Source organism: Seriola dumerili, unplaced genomic scaffold (assembly GCF_002260705.1).
Source record: "Seriola dumerili isolate Sdu_G_001 unplaced genomic scaffold, Sdu_1.0 BDQW01006988.1, whole genome shotgun sequence".
Classification (NCBI taxonomy): Eukaryota; Metazoa; Chordata; class Actinopteri; order Carangiformes; family Carangidae; genus Seriola; species Seriola dumerili.
This window is the reverse complement of record NW_019181243.1, coordinates 247,140-270,663: the sequence shown is the minus strand read 5'-3', so window position 1 is coordinate 270,663 and position 23,524 is coordinate 247,140. Positions and strand designations below refer to the sequence as shown.

General features: G+C 41.4%; 1 protein-coding gene and 1 long non-coding RNA gene across 10 annotated transcripts; both read right to left on the bottom strand.

Moving 5' to 3' along the window:
• Positions 1-544: 544 nt before the first annotated feature.
• LOC111239959 lies at positions 545-12,386 on the bottom strand. Its single transcript, XR_002665895.1, has 3 exons — positions 12,268-12,386; positions 11,997-12,037; positions 545-2,263 (listed from the first exon to the last, which is right to left on the bottom strand). It is a non-coding gene; the product is annotated as an uncharacterized LOC111239959 (long non-coding RNA).
• A 590-nt stretch (positions 12,387-12,976) lies between these two features.
• Positions 12,977-23,138, bottom strand: LOC111239951 (heterogeneous nuclear ribonucleoprotein C-like). 9 transcript variants are annotated; one of them, XM_022769903.1, is made up of 10 exons: positions 23,040-23,138; positions 22,454-22,538; positions 20,958-20,991; positions 17,696-17,847; positions 16,598-16,869; positions 15,581-15,653; positions 15,441-15,488; positions 14,688-15,085; positions 14,133-14,284; positions 12,977-13,959 (listed from the first exon to the last, which is right to left on the bottom strand). In XM_022769903.1, exons 4-10 carry the CDS (start codon positions 17,698-17,700, stop codon positions 13,867-13,869), a joined length of 1,041 nt encoding a protein of 346 aa, XP_022625624.1. In that variant the 5' UTR covers positions 17,701-17,847; positions 20,958-20,991; positions 22,454-22,538; positions 23,040-23,138; the 3' UTR covers positions 12,977-13,866. The 9 variants fall into 9 exon arrangements, with proteins under 9 accessions (XP_022625624.1, XP_022625625.1, XP_022625628.1 ...); XM_022769904.1 differs by having other exon boundaries at positions 17,696-17,745; XM_022769907.1 differs by lacking the exon at positions 22,454-22,538 and having other exon boundaries at positions 14,688-14,801; positions 14,922-15,085; positions 16,577-16,869; positions 17,696-17,745.
• Between the last annotated feature and the right edge of the window lie 386 nt (positions 23,139-23,524).

Genomic DNA, 23,524 nt, shown 5'->3' with positions numbered 1-23,524 from the left:
TGACAGAGGATCCAGTAGCTCCCATGGCACCCAGCGTGAGAAATTTGTATTCTAAGTATTGCATTTTGAAAAACTGTTTATTTCTCATTTGGACGGTTGATTGTGCAGGGTGCTGCTTTCACTCACCCTTCCATTATAATCATGTTCACCCACTGTGTCAATCAAAAGCCCGCCTGTGTGGTGTAATTCACTATAGTGCTGTTAAGATGATGAAATTTGAGCTTAAATCATAATTGAAGAGAGAGCCGTGGGAGGTTCAGGTAGCCGCTCATGTAATCAGCCACGGGGCAGGGTAAAGTATCTGTCACATGTTTAATTTCAGCAACAAATTCTGAACGAGTTCCAGGTCTGAACATTTACTGCTCGGTCTGTCTCACGGGATCCACTTTGCTCTCAGCTCAGGAGTTCTCAGTTTCAGAGAAATCCATCCACCAAAACACTTGACTAGCTATCAAAAATAAAAACTTAAAGCTTCAGTTTTTTTTTTTTTTTTTACAGTATATGTTTTAATACAACAGTTTAAACCTGCAAAACGGGTGTTTGGCCACTTGGAGGCAGCAGAAACAATCAGTAAACACAACACAGACATTTGAATTTGGTGAATTTACCCAACTAAAAGATACAGAGCAACATTAGCATTCATTTGGATTCATGTTTCTGGCCACCTGGTGAATGTAAATCTAATATTTACTAACCGTTTAGCTCAGTTTTTTCTCTCTACCGAGTCTTGATGGAGCTATCTGGCTCTTTAGCAGCTAAATGCTCCACTGCGATCAAGCTAACTTTGTCTGATGGCCATTTGGCGATGGACTGGCAGTGTACAGTGGAGCTTTTTGTGATTCTTCACCCGTAAACGACTGCATCCAAAAACACAGCACTGTTGAGTTCGGTGAGAAATTTATTAAAACTGTAAAGCTGGGGGCCAGAAAATGAAAACAATTAGCTGAAAGATGCTACAAATGTCCGTACAGCTGAGGACAGGAATGGTGGACCTCGCCACTAACAATCAAAACTATTATACTGAGAGGTAATATTTGAACAGAAAGTGACTGAATGACAAAAGATGGATGTATAATGTAATGAAAATGTTAAGAATAATAAGGTTATGTAAATATTTATCTCAGTAAATGACAAAAAGAGCAATTTCAAAGTCTTTTTGTAGTCAAATAAAAAAAAACTAAACTGAATGAGCCCTAGAAAGAGTAGAACGTAATGTCCCATGTTATTAACACCAGAAACATTCCCGACCTCTCCATAGAAACGACCATGTATCCTTCATGTCTATTTATTAACAAGGCAGCTGCTGCAAAGATGTTTCTTCCTTTGTGCTAAGACAGATGGATGCCGATGAGTCCAGCATGTGCTCCCAGGCCTTCATCTCGTAGAACTGAAGCAGGCGTCTCCAAATACGGGGCTTTAAAAACCTGAAGCTCATTATTCGAGAAGAATCTGCTCTGTTAAAGTCCGTGCTACGGACTCTTAGTCCTCCTCACACGATCACAGCGAGCTCAAAATCTGTGAACTCGCTGTTCCTGTTCCACACCACAATCAGCAGCACCCTCGGCCTCAGGGTGACAATCACCTTCATCATCATCATCATCATCATCTACTGATCTTCTTGAGCAGTGTTGCAGATGCCGTGCGCTCTTTACAGGTTAACAATTGCATAACCCAAAGATGAAAGACTTCAGTTTGGTTCCATTACTTTTAAATCTTTCATACTTTTTTTTGGGAGTGATAGGAAGAACAATCAGCGACACCGAAGCCTTTGATCCTCTGGATTTTCAGATTTTAACCGTCCAATCAAACGCCTGTATCTTCAGGTCACAAAATTTAGCTGGCTGTAAGTGTGTGTCTCCTCCATCCTGGCTGTTTTGGGGAACTTGAACCACACAAACTTATATCTCCTCCACCGTCATCTCCTCCATTTTAGCTCCTCTTCAGCAGTTCTGTTCCTTTTGTCCTCCATCCGCCCTTGTTTCGTATAAAGCTCTTTGTGAATAGTTTCTTTGATCCGCCCGTCTCTTCCTCTTCTCTCGATGAGTTCAAAACCGACTGGATGATAGTGCTGCAGCTCCAGTTGGTCACTATGTGGCCCTCGTCGGGTAAACCAAGCTCCTTTTAATCACTGTAGTTGACCCCATGACCCCATCTGCCCTTCATATGCACATGTACAATCACACACCCAGGTCCTCCTCCCCCTCTTTTACCCACCACAGCTGACCTCCTGCTGGCAGCAGTCCACCAGGGTTAATGCTGATGGCTGGAAAAAAAAAAAGAAAAGATCAGAGTGGAAGAAAACCTCAACACAAATGTTCCAAAGCAAGTCTGTTTTCTAGTAAGTATGATTTAACTCTCACTTGATGCATATAACAGCTTACACATGGCCAGGCCATACAATGTGCTCCACAGAACGGAGTGAAGAAGCCCTGAGGAGAAATCAAGGTGTAAGTTGTTTTTTGTCTGAAATCCGTCTTTGAATACCCTCATTTTCACCGTCAATGACACCCGCTAACAGAGACTTTACTACACAGTAACCTTTGCCTTTCAGGCTGACACACTTATCCACAGTGATTAACGTTGTCCACATTTACAGACCTACATTTAGGCCAGCCCGCACCCGTACGCACACCACACTATGATTATGCTGGTGAGATTATGCTCTTAGCCAGAGTGAGTGTAATTGCAGCAGCATATTGTCGTTATCGGGCAAAAAACCTCAGATCTCTGGTTTCAGTGATTTGCACGTTTCAGATTATCCAGAAGGATTTCCTTTTCATTTTGGCGCATAAAAGCTGTTCAGAACTCCATAGAGAAAACATATATAAAAACAACTGGGGAATAAAGGTACAACTACAAGTTTTTAATAGACCAGCCACAAGTTTTACTGCATATTCTGAGCTAGAGCATATTATTAGGAAAGGTGTTATTAGGAAACCTTTCTGTCTTTATAAAAAAGCAGCCCCCCTAGTTGGGGCCCATGTGTTGTTCCACCGAAAACACCTTTCCCCTCTTCTCACTCGGTTCGATTGAAGTGCTTGTCTGAGGCCCAAAAAGGTCAAACCTGACAACACTTTATATAAAGAAGCAAAGAAAAGAGAAGAAATTAGAACAGATTTGTGTATCAGAATTTAGTTTTTCCTTCTTTTCTAGCCCATTAATCATCTCACAAGTTAGTTCGTTTTTAGTAGAGGATCTGAGAAGCTCTTCCGCCAATGTCATGTACTTGCTTTAAAGGTGAACCAGAAATAGACACAGAAGCAGCCACTGAGATGGGAGATAATCATTGTGTTCCTGAAGGACACTTTGACTTGGCACGTAGTCCCCTGATGGACACCTTGTTCTGTTCTCTCATCGATCCTGTCACCTGATATTGAGACTCTGAGCACACCAACAACACCGACAGAGGCTACCGACCATGTCTCACTGTATTATTACCCCAGAACGTTAAACACTCCATCTGGTCTCCATTTGGGCTTAAAACTCCGGTGGAGGTCTTTCCTCTCAACTTTACCTGACACAAAAACAAAGGAAACAATCCAAGAGGAAATAATAAAGTTAAAGTATAAAGATAAATAGAGTAGTAAGTAGTAGTAAGACACATGTGCACAAGTACATTCCAGGTGTTTCTGTGAATTGCAATAAATAACAGGGAACCACAAACTGCATTCTTATGTAACAGGCAGAATTTGCAGTGAATTACTTAATATTATGAGCTGTGGTTTTATGTGTTTGTGGTTTGCACACCTCCTTTTCACTTACAAAAATATGCGCGCGCACACACACACACATTTTATAAAGAGTATACAGCATGTGTTTTAGTTCACAGTTTTGTACACATTTGAGTTTACTTGTAGGCTCAATAAAGTCTTACAGGTGCGTCATCTAATTTGACTATCATGACAGCAAAATATAAAAGAACTTTACAACATCAGGCGACTGTTTCCTTTCAGTTCCATAAATGAACCTTTTACAATTTGCTGTAAAAAGTATTTGATAATCCGCATCTGGTCTTCATCTACTTTTTCCAACTTTATGGAGTTGTCAACATTACTGGAAACCAGAACAGTACCTCTGCGCCTCTCGGCTCCCCTCCGTGTGAGCCATGTTTTATATCTTGGAAAACTGAAGTCCAAGTTTTAGAAATCACTTTGCCAAGTAAAATATTCAAGAACAAGAGAACAAGAGCATGTTCCTTGAGACTGGAAACAATGGGGTTTGTTGAAAATGTGGTTTTAATTTCCAATCAGTCCACTTAAATAAACACCGTCTCATTTATTTACAGTTCTTACTGCAAGGGCGGTGCAATTAATTGGACAATGGCACTCTGATTATTGCACCTTTACGTGCCACATGTTGGTTCATTATTCTGATTAATTTGCACTTTGAGTATATGAGGTGAAAAGGTGAAGATGCTTATTTTCTATCTGTTTACCAAGAGCACAGATCAACTCCGCTGTGCATTTGAGGTGATAACTAAGTTCACAGTCAATGTCACTGTCTCATTATTTCTTCTGTCATCTGAGATGTACCGAAGCCAGCGTTCTTGCTAATTTGACCTGAGCTGATGGAACTAATTGGCGTCTGGATCATTATTATTTTCATCTTTTACTTTGGCGTCATGAAGTTATTGTCACATGAAGCGTCTAAACCGACAAGTTTTCTCTTCTAACACATTATTCTCATGTTACAACCCTCCCTCACCTCAGCCCCCGGGTCTGTATAAACCTGCCTACCACTGGCTCACACACACACAGACACACACACACACACACAATCTTATACACAAGCTCTGACTTGAATGCACCGCTATGAAGTCTTGATGAAGGACAAGTGGATTTGTTTGATGCTCAGAAATCAAAAGAAGATCAAAAATAGCTCCACTGTAGCGTTCAGCAGACGTTCCTCTTTAGCGCCGTCTGAGCGAGTAAAGAGGCTTTGGTGAGAGTTGATGTTTGTGAAAGGAAGCAGAGCAGGGGGGGAGAAGAGGATGAGGGGGGGGGGGGGCGAGAGTGGGGGGGGGGGGGGGACCAGTAAAAGTTACTGCATCTCCTCTGGGATTATAGTAGTCCACTGTTCACTGTCAATTTCACTGATTATAGCAGCAAGAATTTATGCGTGTGTTCATGACTGGGTGTGTGCATGTTTGTGGGGGGATTTGAGACAGCTGCAGAGAAGGGGTGGGGTGGGAGGGTGCTAAGAGAGGAGGGGGTGCAGTTTATTTTCCTGTGGCAGTGGAAAAAGGGGGTGTGTCCCTGCATGCGATTGGCCCGGTGGGCCGATTCCAGTGTAAGTGACATCACAACTTCGTGCCTGACCTACTTAAAGTGGCCGTGACGTCACAGCTGTCTCTTTGGCTCTGTCTCTCTTTCCTCTGCCCCCTCTTCTTATACAATTCCTTTCTCTCCGTCTCTTTCCATCTTGGTCGTTTCTCTCTCTTCTTTCCAATCCCCATTTACTTCTTTTTTTTTTTTTAACATTTATCATCTCCTTTCCCCCTCATTATACAGAGGCAAACACACAGGAAAAGAGTCAACAAGGTGCGTGAGAGAGAGAATGAGAGAGAGAGCAAGGAGGCAGAATCATCTACCATCGCCAATAACCCAATTTCTAGAGATTAAAGCTATATTGATGAATATTAATGTGTTGGAAAGCGGCTCTGGCCCTGATGACATGACAAAACGAGACGGCAGGCTTCCGCCATATGGACAGAGAAGCTCTGTGGGACCAGAGAACTGAGAGATTTAGTGCTGTCCTTGGTGTTGTTGTTGTTATTATTTTTAGCACATATAATATTTGCATATGTACAGGGGTGAACGTAGTCAGTCGATATGTATTGCCAATTGAGTTTACATAATAAATTCATGATGCATATTTACAGTTATGTTATATACTGACTGTATAAAATTTCATCAGGGCATGAAAATATAAGGAAGGGAAGGGCGGTATTGGCCCCAGTAAAAACTAATGTGGCGACTTGCAGGTCAAAAGTCAGTGTTAAAACTTGGCTACATGTGGCTGAAACACGACGGGTTTTAGATGTGTGGGTGAAGCCACACTGGATGTTGAAAAAGGTGGCAGTTCAACTAAATTTACATCATCAAATCATTTCCTTCCGCGTTTGTTTCGACACATTTCACTGATCCGAAGAAATATCTTAATTCGCAACACGCGCGTTCATGCAAGAGCTGTGTGGGACTCACACACTGATCGGCAAATATCTACATGTAAGCGGAGCAGACTGCTTTTGTGAAACAAGCCCCGTGTAGGTCTTTTAAATGCTTTATTTTATCAGGCAGTCTTCAAGGTAATCAAGGTCTCCTTTTCCAAGAGAGAGCCTGGAACTAAAAAAACAAAAACAAAAAAAACAATTACAGTCAGGCAAGCTCGCAATCAGCCTGCACACAACAAACAATCAGGCAAATAGAGCTGATTAAAACAATTACAAGTCATAAAACGTCTGTAGGGTGATTGCAGGGTATTTGAAAAGTTTTGGCCTCTTTAGATGTTTTCCTTTCTCCACGCAACCTCTACTTTGCTTCTAGGTGTGTAGAACCTGAATCCAGTCCTCTTGCAGTTAGAGCTGGTGTGCTATACTAAATATATGAGACATCTAGGTTAATTTATATACCTAAAAAAAACAGATATCTATTGACCTGTAAATCCCCACTTTGACCAAGTTGTAACATTCAAAGGCAGCTTACATTTTAAAGCGTCACTACCTCTGATCCTGTTATATAATGTATATATGGTAAACGTCCATTTTGCATAATGAGAACAGAGCAAACATTGACATTACATCTCTCTCAGCAAGAATAAAGTTATTTCCAACAATATGCTTATTCGCTTTGAAGAAAGATTTTGAGGATGTGTTTCTGTCTGTATTTGTATTTTGTATTTGTGTGTGTGTGTGTGTGTGTGTGTGTGTGTGTGTGTGTGTGTGTGTGTTCTCAGGCAGCAGCAGCACCAGTGTGGTGTATAAACGTATTACGGTGAAAAACAGATCTAACGGCAGATTTTATGTTGCTGAACACAAGCAGATTATCTGTGAGAAACAGCGACGGCGAGGACTGATCACCGCAGGGTCGCTTCATATCTGAGGCTACAGTCACATCAGGCTACAATCGCTCCGCAGTGAGAGGGACGGAAGGAGGGATGGAGGGAAAAGAGGGTGATAGCGTTTAATGGTTAGAGACGGGGGACAGGGGGACAGAGATGGAAGGAGATACGAGGGAAGCAACGCAGTGTGGGGAAAATTAAACGATGGTGGGACACAGGGAGGAAGGGTGAAGAATGATGGAGGCATGGAGGGCAAGAGCATTAAAAAACAGAGGGAGAAGAGTAAATAGAGAGGAGATGTTCAAAGGCTTCACAGATTAAAGAAGATAAAGGAAAACAGAGAGAGGGGTGTAGTCAAAGAGAAAAGAGAGGGAGGGAGATAATCCAACTTTTGCTGAACATGGCCAATGGGAGAAAAAAAAAAAAGCAGCAGGCAAAACAGCCTCAAGCGACAATTCCTCCTCTCGTCCTCCTCCTCCTCTTCTTCTTCTCTTCCCTCTTTGTGTGCGGTGGAAAACCCTCTTTCTCTCATTTATATTCACACCAGCTATGGGGCTAGTCACAGGGCAACCACTGCACAATACTGTTCAAAACACACACACACACACACACACACACACACACACACACACACACACACACACACACACACACTCCCGCAAACACACACTGGTACAGTCGGGCTCCTCTTTGTGAGGCTAAATTAAGTGCAGCCAAGTGCAGCCACGACAGGCTGAACCCAGAGAAGAAGGACTTTCCATTGTCTCAGTCCGGTCTGTGTTAGATGTTGTGGCAGCGGGGGACAGTTTTTGTCGTTCAGTTTCCACATTCTGTGTGCACTTGCAAAAAAACAAAATTTGTTTTGCTCAGCAGTGACCGATGAAACGCTTACTCAGTGAATAGATCAGTTAATCAACACAGGAAAAAAAAAAGCCTGTTATTAATTGTTTGCTCCATTATCGAGCAACACTGGAAACCACTGGCAACAAACTTGGGGATTTTCTACTTTTCTTTTTTTTTCATTATTGTAAATGACAAATCTTTGGTTTGGGACTTGTTTTTTGGGGGATTTTATCACATTTTATTGACTAAATGAAACTAATAATTCATGAAAACTAGAATTACCACCTCACCTTTATCCAGAATCATACAAAGTATAAACCGTCTGTATGAAATTCTGTCGTAATTGCTGAGTGAAGGCTTGAGTTGCGGCTTAAAAAGTGACACATGTCCCATTTCCATGCCACATCCACAAAGACCGACCTCACCATTATTCACCGCAATCAGGTGAACTTCTACCAACACTGTCCCAAAGCTACTGTGGCTCAAGTGCAGCCATCTGGTGCTGAACTCCACGTTTGCATCACAGCAACGAAACCGAAATCCAGCAGCACTGGCCAGAGCAGGCACACACGTGTTGGTTGGTCTGTGCCAACACTTGGCCAACATCAGCCCGACCCCGCTGAGCGCTCAGGCTGTGATAGAAGAATCTGGTCAGTTAACCGACAGCTAGCCGTAGTAAAAGCTCTACAATTTTTAATGAAGTCATAACTTGGTGTTTATTCAATCTGTTCTTTAATTATATAATTATTCTGATTTAGCAAGGAACATACTGTATCATACTGATCATGTCAATTTTAGCTTTTATTATGTAAAAAGACTATATTTCATAAGTTTTTAACAACTGACTATTGATTGTTAACATGGCTATTGATTAAGGAAATTGTTTAGAATTTGCATTCCCAGTAACAATATTGATTTTCAACTTGACAGAGAGATAAAAGACGGAGATGCAGGTCACTACAGCATGTGGGTGTGTTTCTCTAAAATACCATGAACACAAGCAGCTCCAAACCAAAACAAGCTTGTTACCATAGGATCCACAGTTTTACACTGTAACCCCTCCATGACACGGTGTCAGCAGACAGCGCATCAGTAATTACTACAGTTAACAGATGGGGAATTAACACACACACACACACACGTACAGTCGGATGCTTTGTTTGAAACTAAACTGAAATACATCTGCAGGCAGCCAACTTTTCTCTTCCTATGTTTAACTCGTATTTCATTCTGTGTTTACCCAACTCTCTCTCTCCCTCTCTCTCTGTTACACACACACTCATATGAACACGCTCAGATTCTTCTGAGACTCACACTCACATAGGCTCAGCTACTTTTATAGGTCTCTTCCATCGTGTCTTTGTTTCACGCTCCGTCTTCCTCACAGACACACTCATTCACACAATGAGCTCCCAGCGGCGCTGATCACCCCGGAGGCTTACAGCTCCATTCCTCTATCTCTCCTCGTCACCTCTCCCCTCCTTCCTCTCCCTGCCTCTCGACCTCTTTGCAGCCCTGCAGTACTCCTTTGCTTTCATCTCCCTCCTCCCCTTCCTTTTTCACACCCCTCTCATCCCTCGCTCTCCAATTCCTCTCCCTCCGTCTCGAGCCGCGACCTCTCGTTGGCTCAGATTATTGCGTCGCTTTTATTTTCCATCCCAGCTTCACCTCAGTCTTCACCCACCTGTGAGGCTGCATCGTTCATGTTCATCATCTGTTCGTTTTTATTTTTACCTCTGATGTTTGGACTGTTGCAGAAACTAAAATTCTCCATCCATTTCTTTATGTTAAGCAGGTTGATGGTACAAAACTACATCACTAGTGCTTTGCCATTGTTTCAACATTTTTAATGCTTTCACATGAACATTTACAGTAGTTAGGACCCGTGTCATGCTGAAATATAATTTTTTAAATAGCTGTGACTCTGTTTCCAGTATTTGTGCTAAGCTATGCTAACAGGCAGCCGGCTGCAGCTTCATGCATAGCTTCATTCATTTACAGCACAGACATGACTCACAGCAAGAAAGCGTTGAGAGAAAATGTTGAATCACTACTAAGTTTTAGTTTTAAAACTTTAGGTGAAGCTATTTGTAAGTTTTGTTATTGGTACAGAGCCAGTGATAGCATTAACAGCTGTTACAGGTTATGTCCTCTCAGCAGCACTACTTCTTTGGCGCAGACTGGACGCTACGGTGACTCGGTATCAGAAAGTGATGAGACAGTCCAACCGGGCCTGGGCTAGCTGGTTAGCATGCTAATTTCAGTAGAAGAAAAGAAGCGATAGAAATAGAGGGAATTGCATTCCGCCACTGGAGACAGCTCTTTGTGAGTTAAGGAATGAAGTTTCTCATAAGGAAGAGCTACAACGTTAGAGCTACAACGCTAATGTAGCAATAGCAAAACTTACAAATAGCTCCTTTAAAGTTGGAGCATGCCTATGGTGAGGGCTAATTTGGGTTCTGCTGGGTTAAGTTTAGGTTCTGAAACCAAGATGTTGGAGCCACCAGTCAAAGTACCAAAATCACAACATGTTTATTTCTCGTTCTTTTTATGTTTAGAGAAAGACTTCTCATGCACAAAGTATTTACTATATAAGATATCATGCAATTTCAGGGAAACAAAATTGATGTTAAAGTGATGACAATTTTTTGTTATTCTGACAAGCTGCTCTCACATTTAGACTTGTCACAGCAGGGAAAACCACAACAAGGCCATTTGGTGATGTTATTAGCCACACAGGTGTAACTAATAACATTATTAATGGCTTAGCCACATTTACTTGTGCCAGCTGAGCCAGCATGCACAGCCGGCCCAGCTGGCACACTTAAATGGAATGCAGCCATTGTTAATGTTATTAAAGCTTTTTCCTGTTGTGACAAGACAAAATGACCAACACGAGGAAGGACTATTTCAGACTCAATTTGTTGTACAAATCTTGCTTCACTGCTTTATCTGAGCAGTTAGAAGTTAAGTGGTTTGCTGATATAAATGAGCTAAAATAGGAGCATGTCAGTCATTTTGATGGTTCAATTCAATGACCTTTTGATTTCAGGCCTGCCTCTCTAACTAACGCCCCATGCGATCATGTGGGTTCACGCTTTAACTTCAAAGCTTTTAATTGATTTGAAGACTATGTCTGTCCATATACAATAATGTGTTACACAACTATGTGAGCCAAGAGTTTGCATTCACACCACTTATATGATCTGTGTTAGAAATGAGAAAGCGACTCATTGTCCCGACTTCCGCAGGGAGTTTTATGGCTCCCTTAAAAATGCTGTCATTCATTGCAGAGAATAAGAACGGTAGTGTTTCAGGCCTGTTGTGGAATGTGGCTTGATGTTCATTTGATAATCAAAAAGTACGCCTATCCACATAGTCTCTTGGAGGCGTGGAATCTATCAATGAAAACCTCAAATGTGATGCTAATAAAATAAATGGAAGCAGGTCTGATAAGCTCAAAATGCGCACATTTCCAGTATTTTCTAAGAAGGCAATAAAAGATGTTCTTCCAGTGAAGCTGTTGCGTAAGAACCACCAGCGCTCAGACAATGTTTTAACTAAAAGGTACTTGTGCTGCAATCACTCACTTTAACTGCTACACATTCTTCATCCCCTCCAGTGCACACCACAAAATCTTTTCCGCTCTTCCTGTCATCTCTCCATCTGTCAGCTTTTCTTCCATCTGTCTCCCGTCTTCTGCGGCCTGTTCAGCCATCCATCCATACTCTCATTATCATCCATGCCCCTCTGCCTGTCTGTCGTCCCCTCCTTAATCACAGTTCACCATGAAGACTGCTGCTTATTGATTAGTTATCCCTCTCTTCTCTTTGCATTCCTCTTTAGTCCTGCCAGCTCTTTGTACTTGCATTCATTACCGAGCTCCAAGGCCTCAGCAGACTTCCAGCAGGATAATGTATATTAATAAGGAAGCTGTGTATTGATGCAGTTTGGTCACTGGTAATGAAATTGCAGACTAACAAGCTTGTCCACTTAGATTTATTTTCATTCTTCCTTTCCATGTCTAGCCTGTGGACTGAATCACTCACTCTTCCGATGTGTATTTTGTTAGATTTAAGAAGTAACTCACTTACCTCGGGTGATATTCAGTCATGCAGATTGTTTTGGTCTGGGTCTGTATTTTGAGACAGAGAATTACAAACTGTGAGGAGGTTTAACGGGGTGGGTTGCACGGAGGGAAAGACGTAAAGCAAACTGAACTGCTGAGGTGAACGGTACTTAAAACTCTTGTAGCCCGATTGCCTCAATTTACGTCAAATTGCATATTCCTTTTCAGAGAAATAACTCAGTCAGATCTTAAGACACAGACGCTATACACATATTTTTGAATTCGGTATGACTTACCGTTTCCGAGGACATCATTATATCCGATGTCCATCGCGAATAAACGTCCGTAAAACTGATTCGAAATCACACAAAAAAAATGCGCTCCCTCTTACTCAAGGACTCGCCCGGGAATAATCACGTTTCTAAGTTTTCTTCAGTATCAAAATAATCCAGCGATACTTGTCTGTAAATCCAATGGTGCGCTGCAAACAGGAAATACTATTAGCTATTCCGGACGTACTTTTGATGGTGCCACTTTGTCAGACTGTAAACAAATATAGGCTATAAAGGGTTCCACTTGTAGCCCACACTGAATCCATGGCAGCACAGTGTTTCCTGTTTTGATTTTCTAAAGCATTATGGGAAATTTTTGATGTTACAATTTTTTTTTTTTTACATTAGAGTAGATGGGGAAAATTATTTTTAACAAAACCATTAAAGATCAATAAAAACCTGGGGAATTAAAAGCATAATTAGATGCTTAGATGAATGTAAAGGCAGGGAGAAAGTGATCCAACTTCACGTCCAATCCAGCCTTAACCTGTCTGCTCTGTATTTAAAAGCTACACAGACTCAACATACAGCCTATGTCAATCACACTCTGCTCCTGTTACACAACCCATAATTTCTCACCACCTTTTTATAAAGCTCCACCTTAATGACACACAAGCCTTTCCCTGCACCTGAACACATCCATGAATGTTGTACCAAAATCCCATACAAGATCCAACTTGGAAAATATGTTTATTCACTTTCACCAGTGCAGCTGAATGACAAACAGAACATCAACAGAAACAGACAAACATGGAGTAGCACTGCATTACACAAGTCAAGGTCGATTAAGGTCGTAACACCTCTGCAACAAACAAAACTATTTTCAGAGTAATGAGGGTTTCTGTCGGAGCATTTGTGCAGTCCGACATGAAATTTTCAACATGCTCGTGTTATCTGACAAGCAGAGGGTGAGGATTTTCTGTGAAGGACAGAAATAAGTTATTATGTTCTTTTGTGTGGACAGTTGTTATGACACACTGCCATCTGCTGGTTAGGAGGCAGCTGTACAGCAGCTGGATCGGGAATATATTTGACATTTTTTTCAAGACGGAGCTTTGATCAAACCGTTGCACCTGAGCAATTTTTTTTTTTCCAGTTTTGTTTAAATATCAGCTTCTGCCAAATGATAGTTTGTTCAGTTTTTGGTAACAATTCAACACATTAATCTAAAATCAATAAATGATACGGGCTTGGTTTACATTGTTTCAATTTGTTTATACTGGAAATGTAAAACAGGTTAACTGAACTGACATTTTGTCTAAATGTAACACATCAGAGTTTGTTTTTATCCAGTGTCAGAAAATGTTAAATGTTAAAATTCAAATAAAATAAAACAGAAGAAAAAAAGTAAAGAAAAGTTATTTACTAAATCCGGAAACAACTTGACATAGTTATGATTTTGTGAATCTATGCGACAGAGGGAAATGTCTACAATACACTGTATATAAATGTCCAGTCAATTCAGCAGATATGAGCACATTGACCATTGTGTACAAGTCTGATGTGGAAACACAATCACACACAATAGTTTTGTGCATGTGTGTCAGCCTGCCTGTGTAGTGTTTATGACTCGTCTCCGTTGGCGCTATCACCGTCGTCCTCTCCTTCCTCCTGCTCGCCTTCCTCCTCATCCTCGTGTCTCCCTCTGCTTTTCATCTGCGCAGAAGGAAAAGTGGACAAGCAAAACACAAGTCACTGACTTCTTAGCTCTTGCTCTGCTTTTGCTCTGCTTCCCTCTCTCTCTCTCTCTCTCTCTCTCTCTCTGTCTCTCTCTCTCTCTCTCTCTCTCTCACTCTCTCTCTCTCTATCTCCTCATCCTCACTCCTCACCTCATTTTCGTCCTCCAGCAGATCTCCCTCGTCCTCGGAGTCGTTCAGCTCCTGGCTCTCTCTGTCCCGTTTCAGGCTGTCCTCCTTCTTGCTGGAGGTAGATGAGTGGAGCGGGGACACTTCACCGGGCTCTGGTTTGGAGCTCTTCATGTCTGAGTAGACGGTGGGAAAAATAAGATATTGTAGGTGAATGCTTCTCCTATATATCTTGATAGACCTGGAGGTCTATCTAAAATAAATAAATACAGTATGTTTTATTGGATGAAATTCATATTTTTGAAATCCGCATATGCCCCTTCATGACTCATGAAGCAGTATGAGTCACAGAGAAGATATTGTGACTTGTGAAAAGGGTGAGAAAAATATCCAAAAATGTAACTCCTGTTATACATTTGGCATTTGCTGTGATGTATTTTACTTCCTTTGTTCAAACAGTAACCACAAAGCTTATTAACAAAACCTTTTTCTGATTTATCTTTATCTCTGCACTCATAAGAAAATCCAACATCTTTGTTTTTATATAATTTTCTGGCATTATTACGATCTCAGGCTCACCGGACTTCTTGCCGTGGTCCTTCTCCATGCGCTCCAAGCTCTCCAGCAGGTAGTCCACCTTGTGTTTGATCTGTGTGAGCTCTCTCTTGATGGTCTGCAGATCGTCTACCTTCACTGTGGAGACAGGAACAGACATGAGACAAGACAGGAACAAGACATGAGAACGCTGACAGAGAACGCAGTATGGGGGATTGGGGGGGGGGGCATATTTGTACATGACAATATGGGACTTACTCGTACGTGAGTTCCTCTGGCTGCTTTTGGAGGAGGAGGAGAAGCTGGCTTTGGTTCGTCGGCTCCCTCCGCCGCTCAGACTGACCCTGGGGCGCTTTGAGGGGATGACGGCGCGGGACAGCGGCGGAGGAGGAGGAGGCACCCGGGACTGGTAGGAGTACATCCTGAGGTAGAGCCACAAAGAAGAATATTCCTTCATTATGAACAACTTTGTTTCAACAAGATATTTTCCCTTTTTGGATTTATTGACAACACATGCGAATTAAAACATGGAGACCTCAAATAATTGTATTGCATTAACCTATGTATGTGTTTTTCATTTGTATATTTATTCATTCAACCTTAATTTCAGCATTACATTTGTGGGAACCATACTGTCATTTCCCTTCCAACACTTTTTACACCTAAACCATAAGAATTATTAAACATTAAGTCTGAACAATAACCTTTATAACAATAGGCTGTTAGGTGATAGATACATTGATAAAAATATGAGCAATTATTCTAAAGACGCCTTACCTATCATAGTAATCTCTTTGAAAGTCATAGTCCAAATCGAAAGACGAACTGTGGAAAGAGCGGGGATGGAGCAGAAAGATTAACTTCAGCAACTTCATTCTGACACGACGTCTGACCTGTGTAGCGCAGTGTGTACACACCTGTACATGTCTCCCGCCGAACGCTTCACAGTCTTGGATCTGTGAGGCTTCGGCTCTCCTGCCAGGTTGATATCTGCGGGTGGAAAGACACTGAAGTCAAAGGAGGGAGCCAGAGCTGTCAGGAGTGGGAGAAAGAGCCTGAAACATGTTATGAAATTTCAATTAACACATTTCATCACTGCCACCCCTCCACCTGACGTTTGGTTATTTTGCAAGACTAACGACAGGCATTGCAAATCAGACAGCTGCTCACGTTTATTTTTAATCTGCTTGGAGCATCGAACAGATTTAGAACCAGAAACAGCTTTTTTTTCTCTGTTAGTTTCTTTAAGTTTCACTCCTCAAAATAATCCTTTAAAACACTCAACAACTGAAATGCTGTTGTTAAATCCCTCTTTTTAGCACTAGGGGGCAGCACATGGCTCAGCTGTGGCTCCAGCACTGCTGTGACCTTGAGCAGAAACAAGCAAGTATAAGAAATCACTCCATTCAATTAACATGATTATTCACTGCTGTAACTTCATCTTTTTCTGTACAGACACGAGAGAGCTATCGATCTTCCCATCTAAGTCTTGGCAGGAGAGAAATATAAGCATATTTACCAAAATATTGGAACTATTTGTTTAAGCTTAGGCAAGTAGAGCGAGTCTGTGGTGATGCCAAGCACCTCTGATGCTCACCAATTAACATGTGATATATTCTTTTTAGAGTGTACAAATGCACAAAGTGTAAAAATGTCTTGTAGTTGTTACCATGATGTTGCCATGCTGGCCAGGTCAGGTCAAACTACTCCTTTAGGAGAGACAGTAAACACAACCTTGACCTTGACCTGGACAAAATCACACTCACTTGGTGCTCTGAGCATCATGACATGAAGTCTGCATTCTGAAGTGCTCTTGGGCAAGATACTGAACCCCACAATTGCCCCCACTTGTGTGAATATGCATGTGTGATAGAAAAGCAGTGTGTAAATCTTGAGTCACAAAAGCTACATACCCATAACCCCCTCCACCTCACCTAGGACCTGTCCCACGATCATGCGGCCGTCCTCGCTGGCCACGGCGGCCCGGGCGTTCCTCTCATTGGAGTACTGGACAAAGGCGTAGCCCTTGTGGACGGAGCAGCCGACGATCTTGCCGTACTTGGAGAAGATGGCCTCCACGTCGGCCTTGGTGACCAGCAGGGTGTTGAGGTTGCCGATGAAGACGCGGGAATTGAGGGAGCGGGGGTCGGTCTTGTTGGTCACGTTGCTGCTGGCCATCAGGCTGGAGGTGGAGGACGACGACCAACTGGACAGGAGGGAGAGGAGCCGGGTGCAGAGAGGTGGGCATGGAGGATGGGAAGGGAGAAGAAAGGGGAGAAAACAGACATGTGATTGGGCAGAAAAGGTGGAGGGTATTGATGTTTAGGGAGACAAGAAGTGGCAGAAGAAAAAGAATGAGTTGATAAGCACATAGCGATATCTATATTCTTGTCTCTTACTTTACATTTAAGAGCTACACTTATGCTTGGAAACTCTCTAATGTGCGGATTATCTCTGCATCAAGATAAATAAATCCTTTTTCTCGCTAAATACTGTGACTGTGTGAGTGTCACATGGTGTAATAGCTTGACTTTTTATGCCTAAGATTTAAACTGGTATCCCAGATAAGTAATCCCAGTAATAATAACGACTAGCAGCCCAAAAGCCAAAAATCTCCAATTTACAATGATATAAAACAGCGAAAAGCAGAAAATCCTCACAATTAAGAAACTGGAACCAGCAAATGTTTTTCCTTAAATCAATGTATCTGTTGATCAACTACCGATTAATCACCTAACCATTTAGGCACTAATGACAGGTCAAAGCTAATTGTGCAAACACACCTCACGAATACAGAACACCACCTTGCACTCATCCTTTTATTAACTAAATGCTGTTGATGTGCGCAGATGTACAGTAACTCTACACTAACTCTAACGGTGCAGGTGGATTCAGTCAATGGGGGTGCTACTGTATATTTTACACACACTAAATGAGTGTTTGCACTTTCTGAAGGGAGACAGGAGCCTCTAAGAGCAGACATGAGAGCAGAATAGACAGTGTGATCGGGTCATGAAGCTGCCAGCACTCACTCCATTGTGTCTGTACTCGGGTCGGTGGAGGTCTGCCTGCCTGTCTGACTCTGTTGGAGAGAAGAGGGTCGTCGAGGGACTATGAGAGATGGAGTCAGTGACTGTGGGTTTCTGGGGGAACCCAAGAGCTGCTTAAAAGTTGGGGGGAGTGGCTGCAGGTCAGGAGGTGGTGGATAAAATGTTTAAAAAATTGGAGGTGGCCATAAAAAATTAAAATTAAAATTAAGAAAAAACCTGTGGGATAAATGGTGGATTGTTATGACAAAAACAAATAGTGCATTTAGACTTTTTTTTACTTTTAAATGATTCACTCATGAGCATGTGTAAATGTAATAACTAGGAAAATAAGAAACACCAACAGTGTCCTTACAGTAGCACCACTTGGATGAAGCTTATAATGTTCAGGTTTTGTTTTTTTTGCCAATATTAAATATAGATTTGCTTAGTGAATGACATTTGCATGGGTGCTGATGAGTGCAGAAGTCACATGACGACAACATCAACAGTGGTATCATTGCATACCTGGAGGCTCGTATCAATATTATGCAATAGTTCCTGAGCCTACTGGTACGATGACACACTTTTTATTTTGATCTCCTTGGAATCTCCTTGTAAATCTTTACAGATCTGCTTTTGGATCTTGTTGTTTGTGTTTCATCACCGTGACTTTTCTTCCTTGTTGCTCTACATCAGTCGAGAGTGACGCAACAGCAAATCAGGCGGCGCTTGTTGTAAATCGCAATTACTAAAAGCAGCATCAGGAGTGAATCGCATTAGCGTGTCATACAATTAGCAGCGTAAAGTGTGTCAGCTTTTAATACGAGCACAGAGAGGCCTCAGACTGTCGCTGAATTGCTGTTGCGTCAAGTCTACAACACTGCAAAGTTATGTAACATTGCAGTCTCACAAGATTATCACAGCAAGTGCCAAACTCAGGGACGCTTTTATTGCATATTTGTTAAATGAAGCCAGTGACTATGACTTTACAAATAAATGACCATCAATTTATTGTTTTGTGTTCCACCCTCCCTGTTTTCTTTTGCTAACTTTGTGGAAGTGTCAAGAAACATAAACCCCACCACAGGTAAACACCGGCTTTTCTCATTGACCTTTTGTGCGTCTACCTTGTGTGTTGTTGCTAATTCCCTCTCAGCCATTACCAAGCCGTGTCTCAGCTGCCAAAAAACGCAACGTAAACTGTAACCCGGCAGCAGCCTCTCCCTCTCTGGCCAGAAGCAACTAGCAGGGGATTACATGGCTTGCAGCAGAATGACTGGCCAAAAGCTTAATGCTCTGCTCTCCTCTACATGATTTGGCCGGGACGTTTCTGTTGCTTGGCAAGCTGACAGGGTGTCTACAACGCCGAGTGTATTCAGGAGGCAAGAGGGTGGGGGTGGGGGCGCCATCACAGGCTGCTTAGCAAATGTTTCTAAATCATTGTGGCATGTGGGGGAACATCCAGACTTTATGCACATACACTCCGTGTGATATGTTGCTGTTGGGCAGTAATAGAAAAACATTTTTATTTGAGAGTCTGGTATTACTGAACACTTACACACAGGGTGCAGAGGATAACAGTAACACCTGATATATAGCATCCCTGTGGGTAACAAAAATGGTGAGGCTCATGATGTTTGTATAGAGGTGTGAACTGTGACTGGTCATTTCTGAGGCTAGTCTAGTCTAGTTTGTAAAGTTGCTCAGTTAATACTCACTAACCCATAGCCACTGATTATCATCGACTTGTAAACACTAGTGCTGTTTAGCTAATGTCATTTTTCTGTGTTTGGCACATGCCCTCAGCTTCTTGGGACTTCTCTCAGTGCTATATGACATGATTTGGCACAATTAGAAACACAATGAAGTTAAAGTACCACTTGACAGTATGCATCAGCTTTAGTAAGAGTTTGGCATTCACCATGTTCATTGTGGAATTTTTTTTTAATTCATTTCTTTAGGCAACTTCCTGGAATAACAATAACCTCAAGAAATTGAACAATATAAGCTTCACAGAGGTGGTGTTTATAGCAGGGCTGTTATTTTGAATAGAGTTATACTGTAAAGTCTCAGTTAGGGGCTAAATGATGTTGATGTCATGATATTTACATTTTATAGCAGCAGAATCATTTCCTATCCTCTGCCTCATCCGGGCCTTACAGTGAGATGCTTATAATGATCTTTACTGGAAATTTAGTTTCATTTTGGCTAGTGGGTTCATAACAACAGATCAGTTATGTGAGATAAAGTCAGTTTTCTGTGCTTAAACTGTGAAAGACACTGCAACTGCAGCTTCATGTTTGAAGACAGACAAGATAGAATGACTGGCAGAGCACCTTCGCAGTGGAAACAGATGTGTCACATGTGTGCAGCTGTGCATAGATTAGTTTATATGTTTCGATACAGATTTCAGATGTAAAAATGAAGACAAAGATGCAAATAGGAATATGATCTTAAACTTAGTGGTAAAAAAAAATCTCAGTGTAACTAAAGATGGATGTGAAAAGAACAAAAGCACAAAAAACTTGTTTGCATTTCATAAAGGGATACACGTCATCACTAAATTTCATATTAGTGATTACTGAGTAAGTTAGTAATGAATGGTATTCAGTAGGCATGCTGATTTAATGGGCACAAACTTACTACAGGTTGTAATAATAGTGGCATTACTGTTATAATAGAGAGCAACGCCTCTTAAAGTGCAGGTAACATTGTTTTCATGTGAGTAATGGACCAGATCTGACTCCATCAAATGACATGCACACTCACAAAAGAAACAAAAATAAATAAATCACATTGCAAAGCAAAGGCAGAAAAAAAGAAGAAAAAATCTGGACTTTTTGCCTTTGTCAGTGCCAGTCCTTCATCCAAGGACTGTGCGCAGGAGAACGCTGAGGTTGTTCAGCAATTAGCTACAAATCAGGCCTCTAATAATCAATAATGAACGTTATGTTTTTAATAATCATAAAATCGGGAACATGTTTGGAAGTTCATACAAGAGGCCACTAGTGCCAAACAGTTTGAAAATGAAGCAGTTGATTTTCTAGTTTCACAGCACAATAAATAAAATAAATAAATAAATAAAAATGAAAAAAAAAACAAAAATAAAACACTACATGCTACTTGCTCTATGAAATCCAAAGGGGGAGAAATGGGCTAAATCACAAAGGGGTGAAAACAGAGGTGGACTATTAAAAAAAAAAAAAAAAAATGATGCAAAAGTTGAGGTGAAAAATAAACCAAAAAAAGGTTGAGACCAACTTACGATTTGCCGCTGTTCAAAAAAGTGGCTTCAAAAACTAAACAGGGGGAAACAAAAAGGTAATATTAGAAAAGAAACCCTTCTAAAATGAACTAGGACTGTTATTACAACAAGCAGGGGAGGAACTGGGAGGGCAAAGTATGAAAACTAAGTAAAAAAAACAAAAGACTTCCCAATTATAAATCCCCTAGCACACTCCCACTATGACCTGCTCTCTAAGAAATCACTGCTAAGTATCGAGTTATAGGTCAGATCTTATTTTGGCAGGGTCTACTTCCTCATTCACTAAAATGTTTATTCATTTTCAACTCAAACAGTAAAAGAATAGAAAAATTGTTTGAAATTGAATTTACAAACTGATGAAATAAAATGAAATCGTTTTTTGTTTGGCCCAACTGATTCAAAAAAAGTAAAAGTTAATAAATAAGAATGTTTTCAACACTGGAGTTATAAGTGTTTCCGGGAACAAACACTTAAAACTAAATGAATAATTAACAGTTGGCGGTCACATTGTATCATACTATTCTTGTACTGGTTTGTTTTACCTCTAATGCTAGAACTGATAGTTATTGCTATTTGATTATTCAGTTATTGATATTTAAACTACAAATTTGGTTTTACTTTTAAAAATGAAACCACTAATGCCGTGTCTTTTGCCAGCTCAGTTGATATTGTATAGCACTGCTAGGGGCTCGAATACCCATTCAAATAGTTAAGCAAAAGGAACAAATGGAATGGATTTAAGTATCAGAGTTTGTCTGTAAACCTCTACCTGCTTATTTGTCTCTGACCTCTACAGATATGAAAACTGACATTAAACAGTATAAGCAGAAGACTATCAGACATTGGTGTCAGCTTAAGTGCACAGCAGAGCATCAGTCTGGGGGAATAGGTGGCCACCCCACTCTTTCCTCCTGCCTGCCCTCCTTGTGACAGGCCAGAGTAAAGGGTCGGCTGCAGAACAGCGCCCCTGGAGCCTGGAGGGACTCCTGCTCAAGGACACTTCCACACTTCCAGAGGACGGTGTAGGGTTTACCACACCAAGTGGGGGGGGGGGGGGTGGGGGGGGGGCTACAGTAGGGGGGTAAAACAGGGAACTTACAGTTTAGGGGGCCATCATCAACTGGAAGTCTACCCTGCCTTCCCACTGAAAACTTTGTGGCAGATTAGATTAGGAGCTTTTTACAGACATGAATACAACTGATCAGTCAGAAAGCACTAAAATTCAAGAAAGTATCAGAGCAATTTTGAGGTGTTGGCCTGACTACAGCTCATTGCAAGCCCCTCTGTAGGCCCTCCTCCCGGTTCTAAGCAGCTCCACAATGCAGAATAAACTGCTACTGAATGAATAGGTTTCTCGATATGCAAATAAACTTTAATGATTATACCAGAATTACTAAATGCACAAGTTATGTCGCACCAATGCTACAGAATTCCCAGGTACATGACTGCACAGTACATCAAAACACCGTTGTGTTAATGTTCCGTAAAAAACGCACCCACTTCTCCTTGGGGAAAAACATCTTGCCTGAAAAATTACATCATTCCTCAGAGATTTGCTGCAGAAAATATACTGTCTCAGCACTGCCAAAATCACAGAGAAAACAGGAAAAACAAGTCTTAAGAGTCAATGTCAACCACTGCAAATCAAGTTACAGGTGGGGGCAAAACACAGAAGGGGAATAAAAAGCGTTTTAAAAACATATTTCCAGAAAAAGGGAGACCCGTTTTGAACACTGTCCAGAAAAGACTGGAATAGTCTTCCATCTTTCTCTCCGCGAAAATACGACCACAATCAGATAAACAATAAGGTAACACAGCAGCCCTGAAAAATGGAGGTTTTAAAATGTCTTATTCGAAAAATAAAGGCAAAAATCTTGCTGTGGAAGCTACTTAAAACTAGTTTCTGCGCAGCTCATACTGCCATCACAAAATGTACGCCACTATAAAACCAACACAGTCTCAGGAATACCAGCCAGGAAAAATGCATTAAAAATAAAAACAAAAAGTCCCAAAGACGGTTGAAAGTCTGGAAAAAAATTTAAAAAAAAATAAGAAAAAAATCTCTCGGTTAAAAATACTCACCAGGAGCTTACTACTAAAAATGAGTAAAAGTCAACGCTGTTTTTACTTGAGAGGGTAACGATCCGCTTAGGGCTCTGCAGGCTGATTGTATCACCTTGAAACCAGTGGACATGAAATGGCGTCGACACAACACGCAGCAGAAGGGTCACGCCTACTGCTGCATCCCAGTCTATGATTGGGCATTGAAACCGCCCCCGTGTGAAGGCACACTTTAAAGATTGGTCGATACGCGTGCCAGTTCGGCTCATGAATGACGACAGCCGTACAGTGTACACGCCTGATTTGCATTGCACTTAATCATTATAGCTTAACTCAAAGACTGCTAATGTCCGGGCGCGAGATCCACATACTCTCGTTACACTCTTTATTTTACGGATTTGGAAAGTTTCCATTATTTTCCACAGACTTAGATTTTACACATAAGCAGACCCAGCTATAGCGTGCAGCTGTTTGCTCTGTCAGGGAGCGAGATGTCCACGCGCTGC